Raw genomic sequence first — 15742 nt, forward strand, 5'->3', positions numbered from 1 at the left:
TTTCTCCTTTTTTCCTTTTCAGTATTCCCTGTCTGCACTCCAAGGGATCTGTAGCTATCAGGGGTCTATGAACAATAAGGGTGCCCATAATTCAGAGCTGACAAGTGGCAGTAGTTCCTGGCTTATTGAAACCCAATGGATACCCCTGTATCCCCACACACATTTCTCTTGTGTATAGAGATAGCCTTCAATAGTGGGCTGTCCTGGAAGTTTGCATGTCTGGGGAGCTTCTTTCATCCTTTTCTTAAGTTCTTCCATCTCTTCCCGGGTACTGGAGAAATGATTTCTTGTCTGTCAAGACATCATCATGAAAATCACTATTATATCATCATCATCATCATCATCATCATGAAAAACTATTTCTTGGTCAGAGACTCAGTACAGAGTTTTCCCTGCTTACAGTACGTGTAACCACAAAGAAAAAAGAAAGAAAGAAATGGTGAATGGCATAGTGAATAGAAAACAAGTTTATAGAGTCTAATGGTACTAAAAACTGCATAGGAAACAGGAATATAATGAGCAACACCCTCATAAAATAACAACTTGGAGACTTTTTTACTAATAGGAATCACATAAGGCTCTAATAAATAAGAAATCTGAGAAGTGTGAACATGACTCCCTGCTTTACAACAAGGGAGATGGCAGACAAGGTTCCCAAAGGTAGCATTCTCATAGCAACTTCTAAGTTGTGTCTCAAAGTCACAGCCTAGTTGATATTGAATGAAATTCTGGTCAAGAGGATAAAATATATGAGGGGTTGCTCTCCTAGGAGACAGGCCAACAGAAGCTGTGTTTTCATACTCACAAATACCAAGGCCTAATGATGAGAATAAATCTATTTAAATCTATGCAACTAAAGCACAATGGGAAGACATGTGTTGAAATGTGAGTATGAAAATCACTATAGATAAGTTTATAGTACTCAGTCTTAAAATTATGACATGATGTTAGTGAGAAAGGTGATCTGTGCTGCCCATCTAGTTGACCCATGCTATCATTATCCTGTAAATAATTCACCCATATGTATACAATCAAAGGTTTATTGTTATATTTATACACATCAAATAATATATGGAGGAAGATTCAAGGGATTAACTTGGTTGTAGGAAGATGTTGTAAATCAGGAAACGATAGGGGCTCTCACATTCTGGAGAATGCTAGGTTCTGCAGAATCATGCTGCTAAGTTCTGGAGAATGTGAGAGGCCCTAGTTCCTTTCTGCATGGAGGGTATATAGAAAGAAAAAATAACAACAACTGTAAATCCTAATCCTCCTAAACAATCAAGGGGAATTTATTTTTACTATAATGTACGAGCATTTTTCATCTAAAACTACATCTATAAATTTCATGCAATTTAACACCGATTCTAAAGTCACCAACTCAGTGATGCCTTCTCTGACTCTACCAGATAGCCAAATGCTCTGAACTTTTTAAAAACACTTTGGCCTTGATTCTACTATAGCACTTATCATAATTGATTATGATTTATCTCTGTTTATTTCTGTCTCCTACAAGGAACTGTATATTCCTTTAAGACAAAAAAGCTTGCATGCATCTTCATGGTATGCCCACTGCCTTCCACAATGTCTGACACAAAGCTTATGTTCATTTTTTCCATAAACATTTGTTTCATGTGGCTTGAATAAAGGAACATGTAAAGGAATACATGTGAAAAGGATGGGGACACTGTGCCTATATGCCCTTCTGTAAGAACCAGCATGACAAAGAAGGTAGAGAAAACCTTTAAAAATAATTTACGTGACTTTACTAATAAGTACTGAGAAAAGAAAGAGAAGATAAAATGAGTGTTTGTGGTAACAAAGTTCACAGTGAGAGTGTTTTGACTGAGCAGAAAAGTAGCTCAAGGCCTGGGCTCAAATAAGCCTATAGCTGGGTCCTGATCTAAGAGAGATTCAGAAAATTAGTAATACTTAACAAATATTGGATAGATAAAGGTGTTGGTGTGTGGAAGGGTGGGTTTGAACTGCGGTCAGCCTCAAAAACAGGAAAGAGGTGAAAGCAGAAGAGCAAGAACAGTCTAACACACTAAATATTTGTGATCGACACCAGTATATCTCGACAAATTGGCTAGGATGGTAATCTAGAATTCCAAAATCAAACTCACTGGGGCTGAAATTCAAATGGAATGGAAAGACTGGTGAGAAAAATCTACATGCAAACTCACATTCTGTAAACTGAGCTGGAGCTGCTGTTTGTATGGGAGGAAATCCTGTGTGAGCTCCACAGTCAGGCTGTTAGAAATGAACAGACTATGAAGAAAGGCCAAGACCTAGGGAAAACATGTAAAAATAAATTTATCTCTGGCATATTCTAATAAACTAAACAAAAGAAACATGAACTCACAAAAAAACTCCACAGTGTGGCCAGGTGAGTGGCTCACGCCTGTAATCCCAGAACTTTGGGATGCCGAGGCAGGTGGATCACAAGGTTAGGAGTTTGAGACCAGCCTGACCAACATGATGAAACCCCATCTCTACTAAAAACATAAAAATTAGTTGGGCATGGTGGCACACACCTGTAATTTCAGCTACTCAGGAGGCTGAGGCAGGAGAATCACTTGAACCCAGGAGGCAGAGGTTGCAGTGAGCTGAGATCGTACCACTGCACTCCAGCCTGGGTGACAGAGTGACACTTCACCAAAAAAACAAACAACTCCACGGTGTTTACCTAGCATAGCGTTAAATGCGGTCAAACACACAATATACACAACTATTTTCATATCAGGTTAATCATTTACCCTTGACTCAGCTTCAGAAAATAAGAACTATTAACAAATTTATGCTGGGCATGATGGCTCATGCCTGTAGTCCCAGCACTTTGGGAGGCCGAGGCAAGCAGATCACCTGAGGTTGGAAGTTCTAGACCAATCTGACCAACATGAAGAAACCCTGTCTCTACTAAAAATATAAAATTAGCTGGGCATGGTGGTGGGTGCCTGTAATCCCAGCTACTCAGGAGGCTGAGGCAGGAGAATCACTGGAACCCAGAAGGCAGAGGTTGCAGTGAGCCAAGATTGCGCCATTGCACTCCAGCCTGGGCAACAAGAGTGAAACTCCATTTCAAAAAAATATATATATATATTATTTCAGAGCTTGCCCAGATCTCATACAAAGACATTCATCATTTGAACACTATGTGAAAGAACTGCATCTTTCCTCTATATAGCCTCAGCAACCACAAACAATAGGTGCTTAATAAATATTTCTTGAATGAATGAAGTAAACAGATAAATGAATAAACTAAGATTTTTCTACCTTACTTTAATGAAGACTGTCATAATGCTAAAAGATCAAGAGTCTAAACCAACTTTAAAATTAGAAATGTTTCATAGGATTGCACAAAAGACATATAAATGATATGCAATATATATTTTTGTAAATATTCAACCCCATTAAAAATCAAACACATGGGCTGGGTGCGGTAGCTCATGTCTGTAATCCCAGCACTTTGGGAAGCCAAAGTAGGCAGATCACTTGAGCCCGAAAGTTGAAGACCAGACTGGGCAACAGGTGAAACCTTTGTCTACAAAAAAAAAAATACAAAAAATTAGCCAGATATGGTGGTATGCACCTGTAGTCCCAACTACTCAGGAGGTTGAGGTGGGAGGATCACTTGAGCCCAGGAGGCAGAGGTTGTAGTGAGCCGAGATAGCACCACTGCACTCCAGCTTGGGTGACAGGGAGACCCTGTCTCAAACAAACAAATGGAAATGGAAAATATTACACAAGACAGAAGTAAATGGAATGAAAAAAAACTACAAGAAATGGAAAAAAAACTACACAAGACAAAAGTAAAAATGGTAGAATGAGAAGTAATTGACTGCAAGGACCATGAGTCCCTAGCACAGTACCTGGTATATGAGAGAGACTTTCAGAAGCTTCTGAAAGCACAAGAAGAAGAAAGTGAGGGAAACAAAGTAATAGGAAGAGTGGCAGAAAAATTCTGGGAGGGAGAGGAGGAAGGAGAGAGAAAAAAGGAATGGGAAAGAAAATAGCCATAGAAAAAGAGAGAAAAGGGTTGCAGGGAAAGGAGAGAGAGGAAAAAAGTATACTAGTTAAAGAACAAGATAAATATAAGTTAGTGTAACTATATTCTGGACATTCATTATTCAACTCTGATTATCCTTCACGTTCATTGAGATTCTGTATTTATGATCAAAGTTCTTACATTTACCAGGCAATTGATAAGTATTTTTAGACCATTCATCAACAGAGAAAACTTACAGGCTCCACAATATTGAACTTCTTGGACTCCTGAACTTCCTGAATTTGATAAACATAATCAAGAGAGGACTCAAAAAAATTGTGCCTCTCCTTGTCCACCTGTAGGTCTGCCTGCAGAAGAAGGAAAACAAACATTACATATTGGGATATTCATTCATGAAAGTCAGTGCTTAAGGACCGAACAGAATGCTAGAGCTAGATGAGCATTTAGCCACCAACTAGTGATGTTGCCCTTTATTTTAGAGATAAACAACCTAAAGCCAAGAGATAAAAAAGTAATCCCAGCACTTTGGGAGGCCGAGGAGGGTGGATCACGAGGTCAAAAGATCGAGACTATCCTGGTCAACATGGTGAAACCCCGTCTCTACTAAAAATACAAAAAATTAGCCAGGCATGGTGGCGCGTGCCTGTAATCCCAGCTACTCAGGAGGCTGAGGCAGGAGAATTGCTTGAACCCAGGAGGCGGAGGTTGCCATGAGCTGAGATAGCGCCATTGCACTCCAGCCTGGGTAACAAGAGCGAAACTCCATCTCAAAAAAAAAAAAAAACCCTGAAGTCATTACACCCACTCCAACAAAAAGAAAAAAAAGCTGAACAACTATAAAATCAACACATTTTCTTATATCCAACAGAGAATTGAAGTCAGAGGAAAATCTGCTCCCTCAAAAACTACAGAGACATGAATATAGAGAATAAGAAATTAACAAGAGCAGAAGCCCAAGAGCAGAAGCGTGCTACTATGGTCAATGCTGAGAGGATGACAACAGAAAGAACTGCAAGTCTCGAGCCTTATTTAAAAAGAAATGAGAAAATCTGATCACATAAATAATGATGCTAGGGAAAATCTTAGAGTCAGACAATGACAGCTACAGCTAACTTAGCCAGATCAACACAAAACCTCACATTAAAGACCTGTTTGGCTCAGTTCCTTTCATCTGAACATCATCGCTGGCTTTCAACAAGGAATTACAAGGCATATGAAAATGCAATAAACACAGTCTGAAGAGAAAAAAGGAGCATCAGAATCAAAGGTAGATAAGGTAAAGATTGTAGTAATATAAGACTGTAGGCCAGGTACAATAGCTCACATCTGTAATCCCAGTACTTTGGGAGGCCAAGGCGGGCACATCATCTGAGGTCCAGAGTTCGAGTCTAACTTGGCCAACATGGAGAAACCCTGTCTCTGCTAAAAATACAAAAACTAGCCAACCGTGCTGGTGTGCTCCTGTAGTCCCAGCTACTCAGAAGGCTGAAGAAGAAGACTTACTTGAACCTGGGAGGTGGAGACTGCAGTAAGCTGAGATCATGCCACTGCACTCCAGCCCGGGCAACAGAGTGAGACTCCATATCAGAAACAAAAAAGAAATATAAGCCTAAATTTAAAGTAATTATAATTAATATGATAAGGGCTCTAATATAAAAAGTGGACAGCACATGAGAACAGATGGGTACCAGTAGCAGGTTGATGAAAACTGCAAGAGAAAATATACAAGAAAGACTAGAAATCAAAAACAATGTAGCAGAAATGAAGACTACTTTTAAAGGGTTCACCAGTAGATTGAACAAGACTGAGGAAAGAACCAGTAAGCTTAAATACATATCAACAAAAATGTGGGAAACTGAAATGCAAAGAGAAAATAAGAATGAAAAACAGGGAGGAGAATATTTAGGAACTGATAGACAATTTAAAAAGATGTTAATATACACATATTCAGAGTACCAATAGGTGAAGAAAGAGACAGAAACAGAAGAAATACTTCAAGAAATAATGACGGAGAATTTTCCAAAATAAAAGACGGATATCAAACCCCACATCCAAGAAGCTCAGGATAAATACCAATAAATACAATAATATGATAAATACCAAACAATCTCCATGTAGGTATATGATATTCAAAGATGCAGAAAATGGAACACAAGAGAAAATCTTGAAAGAAGCTAGAGAGAAAAACAAACAAATAACTTACTATATAGAGGAGCAAGGATAAAGATTTATACCAGACTTCTCTTAAGAAACCATGCAAAAAGAAGAGAGTGAGCTAAGGCAGGAGAATTGCTTGAACCCAGGAGGCGGAGGTTGCAGTGAGCCAAGATCACGCCATTGCACTCCAGCCTGGGTAACAAGAGCGAAACTTCATCTCAAAAAAAAAAAAGAGAGTGCCGTAAAATGCTTGAAGGTGTTGAAAGAAAAAAAGGCAACAACTTAGAAATATGTATACTGTGAAATTATCCTTCAAAAGTGATGGTAAAACAAAGACTTCCTCAAACAAACACAAATTGAAGCACTTTGTCACCACAAAACTTGTCTTGCAAGAAAGTTAAGTGATACTCTCCAGTAGAAGAAAAATGACATGTCAGAAATATAGACCTAAATAAAGAAAAAAAAGAGCACCAGAAAAGAAAAAAAAAAAGATAAAATTTTTTTTTCAAATTCCTAATAGATCTAACAGATAAGAATTTGTCTATAATAATAATTGTAATGATACATTTGGTGATTATATCTTACAAGTAAGTAAAAAGAATGACAGCACCATTATAGGGGACTAAAGGGAGAAATTGGAAATAGTCTGTTGATCCTGTGCAACCCATAACTATCTTACTGGAATGGGAAAAGTGGATGTAAACTAACCATAAATGCATATTGCAAGTTGTAAGACAATCACTAAAAAACAAAAAAGAAGTATAATTGACATGGTAAGAGAAGACAGAAAATAAAATCATATAAAATGTTATCTTAAAAAAAGAGAAGGCAGAAGAAGACTGAAAGACAAAAATAAGAACAAAAACAATAAGTAGAAGATAGTAAACAATACAGTAGATACTATTACACCATTATCAATGACCATTTTAAATGACAATGGTCTAAAAATTAAAAGATAGATTGTCAGAGTACACAAAAATTAAGAGCCAACTATGTTAACTAAAAGATATCATTTTAAATAAGATATACAAAATGTTAGACCTGAAACCATAAAACTTCTAAAAGAAAACCTAGAAAAAATGCTTCTAGGCAATGGCCTAGTTAAAAGAATATATATTACTAAGACACCTAAAGCAAAAGCAACAGAAACAAAAATAAATGAAACTTAATTAAACTAAAATCTTTCTGCACAAAAAGAGAAATAATCAACAGAGTAAATAGGCAACCTACGGAATGGAATAAAATATTCACAAACTATACAGCTGACAAAGGACTAGTGTCCAGAATCTTCAAGGAACCCCAACAAATCAGCAAGGAAAAAACCACGAAGAATCCTGTTTAAAAGTGGGCAAATGACATGAACAGACATTTTTCAAAAGAAGATACCCAAATGACCAATAAATATGAAAAAATGCTTAACATCACTAATCATCAGGAAAATGGAAATTAAAGCCACAATGAGATACTACCTTACTCCACTCAGAAAGGCCATTATTAAAAACTCAAAAAACAAAAGTTGCAGATGTGGTGAAAAGGGAATGCTTATTCACTTTTAGTGGGAATGTAAATTCATATAGTCTCTATGGAAAGCAGTATGGAGGAATCTCAAATAACTGAAAATAGAAATGCTATTTGATCTAAAATCCCACTACTGAGCATCTACCTAAAGGAAAAAAAGTCATTACATCAAAAAAGACACTTGCACTCCTATGTTTATCTTGGCACAATTCACAATTGCAAAAATAGGAAATCAATCTAAGTGTCCATCAATTGATGAGTGGATAAAGAAAATATAGTGGGTATATATGTGTATGTGTGTGTACACACACACACACACGTGCACACACACACACAGGAATACTACTCAGCCATGAAAAAGAACAAAATAATGTCTTTTACAGGAACTGGAATTGGAGGCCATTACTCCAAGTGAACTAACTCAGGAATGGATAACCATATACCTCATATTCTCATTTATAAGTGGGAGCTAAGCTTTGAGTATGCAGAGGCATGCAGAGTGGTAATGGGCATTGGAGATTCAGAAGAGGGGTGGTTAGAAGGGGCTGAAAGATGAAAAATGACCTATTATTGGGTATAATGTACACTATTCAGGTGACACAGGTACACTAAAAGGCCAAACTTCACCACTATACAATTAATCCATGTAACCAAAAACCACTTATACCCCTAAACCTATTGAAATAAAATTAAGGAGGACTCAAGATGGCGCTGTGAGAACAACCCAGGATGGGAGCTCTCGTTGAATCCGCAAATGGTGAGTCAGAGCTGCATTTCCACACTGATCTTTGTTGCCCACAGAATGGGGAAACTCCCAAGCATAAAAAAGACACAGGACGCCAGGCAGTAGGTCTGCCTGGAGAAGCCGGCAGCCGGGGCAGCAGTGGCCGGCCCTACCCAGCAATCCCCACAGGGCGCGCTTGTCCAGGTGCCCTGTTGAACCGGCAACTTGAGACTTGAGAGGGCTGGACTTGAGACTGAACGAGACTTGGACAGTAGGCCAGTCCAGGGGATTGCAGTGACAGATGGTTTGGGACACCCAGTGGGACGAACAAAACCACGATTTCAAACTATCCCGAGCAGACGGTCCGAGACGCTCTGTGGGGGAGGGGCGTCCACCACTACCGAGGCAACCCGCCCCAACTGAGATACACGCCCACTGCTGACGCAGCCAGCCATTGCCGAGGCAACCCGTCCCTACTGAGATACACGCCCACTGCTGACGCAGCCTGCCGTTGCCGAGGCAACATGCTGCAACGAAGAGACTCCGCCGCAGGGCGTGGCGGAGACCACAGCAGAGCCTGCAGGAACAGGGCGAATCACACAACAGCAGGGCGGAGCCTCAGCAGCCAAACAGTGGCTAGTCTGCCATCTAGCAGGGCAGGACACCTCATCGGACATTGAAAAATAAAGCCCGAACCCCCCAACACAGAGCATTTGAGAAAAAAAGGGTTTTTTTTAATGAGCTCTGTTGCAGCAGAATCAAACATAGCAGCCTAACAGCCCTGAATGAACAACAGAGCTCACAGCTCAGCAACTGAGCTCCAAAAAAGTACAGACTGTCTCCTCAAGCAGCTCCCTGACCCCTCTATATCCAAAAGACTGACATTTGGCAGGCATCATCCTGGGACAAAGATAGCAGAAAAAGAAACAAGTAGCATCCCTCACTGTGCCACAGCTGCTAGAGGTGCACCCCAGAAAAGCAGGGCCTGGAGTGGACCTCAGCAGTCGTACAGCAAAGGGGCTAGGCTCGTAGAAGGAAAACCAAGTAACAGAAATAATTCATCATCAACAATGTGGGTGTCCACTCAGAGACCCAATCGAAAAGTCAGCAACTACGCAGACGACAAGTGGATAAACCCACAAAGATGGGAAGAAACCAGCGAAAAAAGGAGGAAAACACCCGAAACCAGAACAGCTCGCCTCCTAGAAAGGACCAAAACTCCTCACCAGCAAGGGAGCAAAGCTGGACGGAGAATGACTGTGACGAAATGACGGAATTAGACTTCAGAAGGTGGATAATGAGAAACTTTTGTGAGCTAAAAGAACATGTATTAAATCAATGCAAAGAAACTAAGGAACTTAAAAAAAGATATGAGGAAATGATAACAAGAATGGATAACTTAGAGAGGAATATGAATGAATTAAAGGAGCTGAAAAACACAATACGAGAACTTCGCGAAGCATGCACAAGTTTCAATAGCCGAATTGACCAAGCAGAAGAAAGAATATCTGAAGCTGAAGACCAACTCAATGAAATAAAACGAGAAACCAAGATTAGAGAAAAAAGAGCAAAAAGGAATGAACAAAGTCTCCAAGAAATGTGGGACTATGTGAAAAGACATAATCTACGTTTGATAGGTGTACCAGAAGGGGACGAAGAGAATGAATCCAAGCTGGAAAATCCAGGAAAATTTCCCCCACCTAGCAAGACAGGCCAACACTCAAATGCAGGAAATAAAGAGAACACCACGAAGATATTCTGCAAGGAGAGCAACTCCAAGGCACATAATCGTCAGATTCAACAAGGTTGAAATAAAGGAGAAAATACTAAGGGCAGCCAGAGAGAAAGGTCGAGTTACCGACAAAGGGAAGCCCATCAGACTCACAGCAGATCTCTCGGCAGAAACACTACAAGCCAGAAGAGAGTGGGGGCCAATATTCAACATTCTTAAAGAAAAGAACTTTCAACCCAGAATTTCATATCCAGCCAAACTGAGCTTCAGAAGTAAAGGAAAAATACAATCCTTTGCAAACAAGCAAGTACTCAGAGATTTTGTCACCACCAGGCCTGCTTTACAAGAGCTCCTAAAAGATGCACTACACATAGAAAGGAACAACCAGTACCAGCCATTCCAAAATCACACTCAAAGTTAAAGAGCTTCAACATAATGAAGAATCTACAAAAACTAACAGGCAAAACAGCCACTTAGCATCAAAATGGCAGTATCAAATTCACACATAACAATATTAACCCTAAATGTAAATGGACTAAATGCACCAATCAAAAGACACAGACTGGCAAATTGGATAAAAATCCAAAACCCATCAGTGTGCTGTATCCAGGAAACCCATCTCACATGCAAGGATACACAAAGGCTCAAAATAAAGGGATGGAGGAAGATTTACCAAGCAAATGGAGAGCAAAAAAAAGCAGGAGTTGCAATTCTCATCTCTGATAAAATAGACTTTATAGCAACAAAGATCAAAAGAGACAAAGAAGGCCATTACATACTGGTAAAAGGATCAATACAACAAGAAGAGCTAACGATCCTAAACATATATGGACCCAATGCAGGAGCACCCAGATACATAAGGCAAGTTCTTAATGACTTACAAAGAGACTTAGACTCCCACACAATAATAGTGGGAGACTTTAACACTCCACTGTCAATATTAGACAGATCAACCAGACAGAAAATCAACAAGGATATCCAGGGCTTGAACTCAGACCTGGAGCAAGCAAACCTGATAGACATTTACAGAACTCTCCACCCCAAATCCACAGAATACACATTCTTCTCAGCACCACATCACACCTACTCTAAAATTGACCACATAATTGGAAGTAAAGCACTGCTCAACAAATGCAAAACAACTGAAATAATAACAAACAGCCTCTCAGACCATAGTGTAATCAAGTTAGAACTAAGAATACAGAAACCAACCCAGAACCGCACAGCTTCATGGAAACTGAACAACTGGCTCTTGAATGTTGACTGGGTAAACAATGAAATGAAGTCAGAAATAAAGAAGTTCTTCGAAACCAATGAGAATGAAGACACAACATGCCAGAAACTCTGGGACACATTTAAAGCAGTCTCTAGAGGAAAGTATATAGCAATAAGTGCCCATATGAGGAGAATGGAGAGATCCAAAATTGACACCCTATCGACAAAAGAGAAAGAGCTAGAGGAGCAAGATCAAAAAAACTCAAAACCGAGCAGAAGACAAGAAATAACTAAGATCAGAGCTCAACTGAAGGAGATTGAGATACGAAAAACCCTTCAAAAAATCAATAAATTCAAGAGCTGGTTTTTTGAAAAGATCAACAAAATAGACAGACCACTAGCCAGACTGATTAAAAATAAAAGAGAGAACAACCAAATAGATGCAATAGAAAATGATAAAGGGGAAATCACCACAGATTCCACAGAAATTCAAACCATCATCAGAGAATATTACAAACAACTCTATGCACATAAACGAGTAAACCTGGAAGAAATGGATAAATTTCTGGAATCCTGTGTCCTCCCAAGCCTAAACCAGGAGGAAGCTGAAACTATGAATAGACCAATAACAAGGTCAGAAGTCGAGGCAGCAATTAAGAGCCTACCACACAAAAAAAGCCCAGGTCCAGACGGGTTCACAGCCGAATTCTACCAGACACACAAGGAGGAGCTGGTACCATTCCTTCTAAAACTATTTCAAACAATCCAAAAAGAGGGAATACTTACCAAATCATTTTATGAGACCAACATCATCCTGATACCAAAACCCGGCAGAGACCCAACGAGAAAAGAAAACTTCAGGCCAATATCCATGATGAACATAGATGCAAAAATCTTCAATAAAATATTGGCAAGCCGAATGCAACAGCAAATCAAAAAACTTATTCACCATGATCAAGTAGGATTCATCCCGGGGATGCAAGGCTGGTTCAACATACTCAAGTCTATAAACATAATTCACCACATAAACAGAACCAAAAACAAAAACCACATGATTATCTCAATTGACGCAGAGAAGGCATTTGACAAAATTCAACAGCCCTTTATGCTAAAAACCCTCAATAAACTCGGTATCGATGGAACCTATCTCAAAGTAATAAAAGCTATTTATGACAAACCAACAGCCAATATCATACTGAATGGGCAAAAACTGGAAGCATTCCCTTTGAAATCTGGCACTAGACAAGGATGCCCTCTTTCACCACTCCTATTCAATATAGTTCTGGAAGTTCTAGCCAGAGCAATCAGGCAAGAAAAAGAAATAAAGGGTATTCAAATAGGAAAGGTGGAAGCCAAATTGTCTCTATTTGCAGACGACATGATAGTATACCTAGAAGACCCCATCACCTCAGCCCAAAAACTCCTGAAACTGATAAGCAACTTCAGCAAAGTCTCAGGATATAAAATCAATGTGCAAAAATCACAAGCATTCCTCTACACCAATAACAGACTTAAAGAAAGCCAAATCAAGAACAAACTGCCATTCACAATTGCTACAAAAAGAATAAAATACCTTGGAATACAACTCACAAGGAATGTAAGGGACCTCTTCAAGGAGAACTACAAACCACTGCTCAACGAAATCAGAGAGGACACAAACAGATGGAGAAACATTCCATGTTCATGGTTAGGAAGAATTAACATCGTGAAAATGGCTATACTGCCCAAAGTAATTTACAGAATCAACGCTATCCCCATCAAGCTACCATTGACTTTCTTCACAGAACTGGAAAAAACCACCATGAACTTCATATGGAACCAAAAGAGAGCCCGCATAGCCAAGTCAATTCTAAGCAAAAAGAACACAGCAGGGGGCATCACACTACCGGATTTCAAACTATACTACAAGGCTACAGTAATCAAAACAGCATGGTACTGGTACCAAAACAGAGATATAGACCAATGGAACAAAACAGAGGCACCAGAGGAAACACAACATATCTACAACTATACAATCTTTGATAAACCTGACAAAAACAAGCAAGGGGGAAAGGATTCCCTGTTTAACAAATGGTGTTGGGAGAAATGGCTAGCCATGTGCAGAAAGCAGAAACTGGACCCCTTCCTGACACCTTACACTAAAATTAACTCCAGATGGATTAAAGACTTAAACATAAGACCTGGCACCATAAAAACCCTAGAAGGAAATCTAGGCAAAACCATCCAGGACATAGGAGTAGGCAAGGACTTCATGAACAAAACACCAAAAGCATTGGCAACAAAAGCCAAAATAGACAAATGGGACCTAATCAAACTCCACAGCTTCTGCACGGCAAAAGAAACAGTCACTAGAGTGGATCGGCAACCAACAGAATGGGAAAAAATTTTTGCAGTTTACCCATCTGACAAAGCGCTGATATCCAGAATTTACAAAGAACTCAAACGGATTTACAGGAAAAAAAACAAGTCCATTCAAAAGTGGGCAAAGGATATGAACAGACACTTTACCAAAGAAGACATATATGAGGCCAACAATCATGAAAAAATGCTCATCGTCACTGGTCATCAGAGAGATGCAAATCAAAACCACATTGAGATACCATCTCAGGCCAGTTAGAATGGTGATCATTAAATAATCTGGAGACAATAGATGCTGGAGAGGATGTGGAGAAAAAGGAACACTTTTACACTGTTGGTGGGAGTGTAAATTAGTTCAACCTTTGTGGAAGACAGTGTGGCGATTCCTCAAGGCCTTAGAAATAGAAATCCCATTTGACCCAGCAATCCCATTACTGGGTATATATCCAAAAGACTATAAATCGTTCTACTATAAGGACACATGTACACGAATGTTCATTGCAGCACTGTTTACAATAGCAAAGACCTGGAATCAACCCAAATGCCCAGTGATAATAGACTGGATTGGAAAAATGTGGCACATATACACCATGGAATATTATGCAGCAATCAGAAATGATGAGTTTGTGTCGTTTGTAGGGACATGGATGAATCTGGAGAACGTCATCCTCAGCAAACTGACACAAGAACAGAAAATGAAACACCGCATATTCTCACTCATAGGTGGGTGATGAAAAATGAGAACACATGGACACAGAAAGGGGAGTACTAAACACTGGGGTCTATTGGGGGGAAAATGGGAGGGCCAGTGGGAGGGGGAGGTGGGGAGGGATAGCCTGGGGAGAAATGCCAAATGTGGGTGAAGGGGAGAAGGAAAGAAAAGCACACTGCCATGTGTGTTCCTACGCAACTGTCTTACATGCTCTGCTCATGTACCCCAAAACCTGAAATCCAATAAAAAATTAAAAAAAAAAAAAGAAATAAAATTAAAATACAAAGAAAACAAAGATAGATTAAAAGTAAAGGTATAAAGAAAGATATATCATGCTAACATTAATCAAATACTGGAGTAGCTATGTTAATTTCATAAAAAGCACACTTCAGAACAAAGAAAACTACCAAGGAAAAATATTATGATATTAAATCATAATATAATAATAAAGAGGGCAAGACTCTAAGAAGACCTAACAATTCTTTTTTTTAAGTTTTTTATTTATTTAACTTTAGGTGCATACTATATCTGGGATTTCTCCCCATGTTGTCCCTCCCCACCCGACATAACAAATCATAATGTGAATTTGCCTAACATCAGAGTATCAATATACATTCTCTCAGTAAAAACTGAGAGAACTACAAGGAGAGAGAGACTATTAGAGTTGGAGACTTCAATACTCCTCTAACAGTAATGGACAGATCCAGTTAGCAGAAAATCAGTAAGGACATTGTTGACCTGAACGGCACCATCAACCAACTGAATCTAATTGGCATCTTTGTAACACTTCATTCAACAGCAGAATACACTTTCATCTCAAAGTCACACAGAACAATCACCAAGATAGACCATATTCTAGGACACAAAATATACCTGAAGAAATTTAAAAGAGTAGAAATCTTATGAAATACACAATTAGACCAAAATTAAATTATACCAGAAATCAATTTTTAAAAGCTGAAAATGCCACAAATAATTGGAGATTAAACAGTACATTTATAAATAAAACCTGAGTGAAAGACTCAAAGGAAATGTAAGGCTGGGCATTGTGGCACGCGCCTGTAATCTCAGCACTTTAGGAGGCCAAGGCGGGAAGATCACTTGAAGACTGGAGTTTGAGACTAGCCTGGATAACATGGCAAGACCTCAATTGTACAAAAACTAAAAATAATATAAAATAAGAAATGTTAAGATATTTTAAATTAAATAAAAATGAAAACACAATTTAATATTTGTGGGCAACAAAAGCAGTGCTTAGAGAAATATTTATAGAATGAAATCCATATATTAGAATAGAAGAAAGATCTATTATTAATA

General features: G+C 39.0%; 1 protein-coding gene across 10 annotated transcripts in view; it reads right to left on the minus strand.

The window, feature by feature from the left end:
* The window catches only part of OPHN1 (oligophrenin 1), a 426354-nt gene that overhangs the window by 205913 nt on the left and 204699 nt on the right, over positions 1–15742 (minus strand). For 4 of the 10 annotated variants that reach the window (XM_078363581.1, XM_078363578.1, XM_078363582.1 and 1 more), the window contains 3 exons: positions 4246–4356; positions 2187–2291; positions 162–291 (listed from right to left, as the gene is read on the minus strand). The exons of 2 other annotated variants lie outside the window; for them this stretch is intronic. In XM_078363581.1, coding sequence (XP_078219707.1) covers positions 162–291; positions 2187–2291; positions 4246–4356 — 346 coding nt within the window. The remainder of the gene's footprint in view (positions 1–161; positions 292–2186; positions 2292–4245; positions 4357–15742) is intronic. 4 more of the 10 variants (XM_078363579.1, XM_078363580.1, XM_078363584.1 and 1 more) reach the window with 2 other exon arrangements.

The sequence above is a fragment of the Callithrix jacchus genome, chromosome X (genome assembly GCF_049354715.1).
Source record: "Callithrix jacchus isolate 240 chromosome X, calJac240_pri, whole genome shotgun sequence".
Lineage (NCBI taxonomy): Eukaryota > Metazoa > Chordata > Mammalia > Primates > Cebidae > Callithrix > Callithrix jacchus.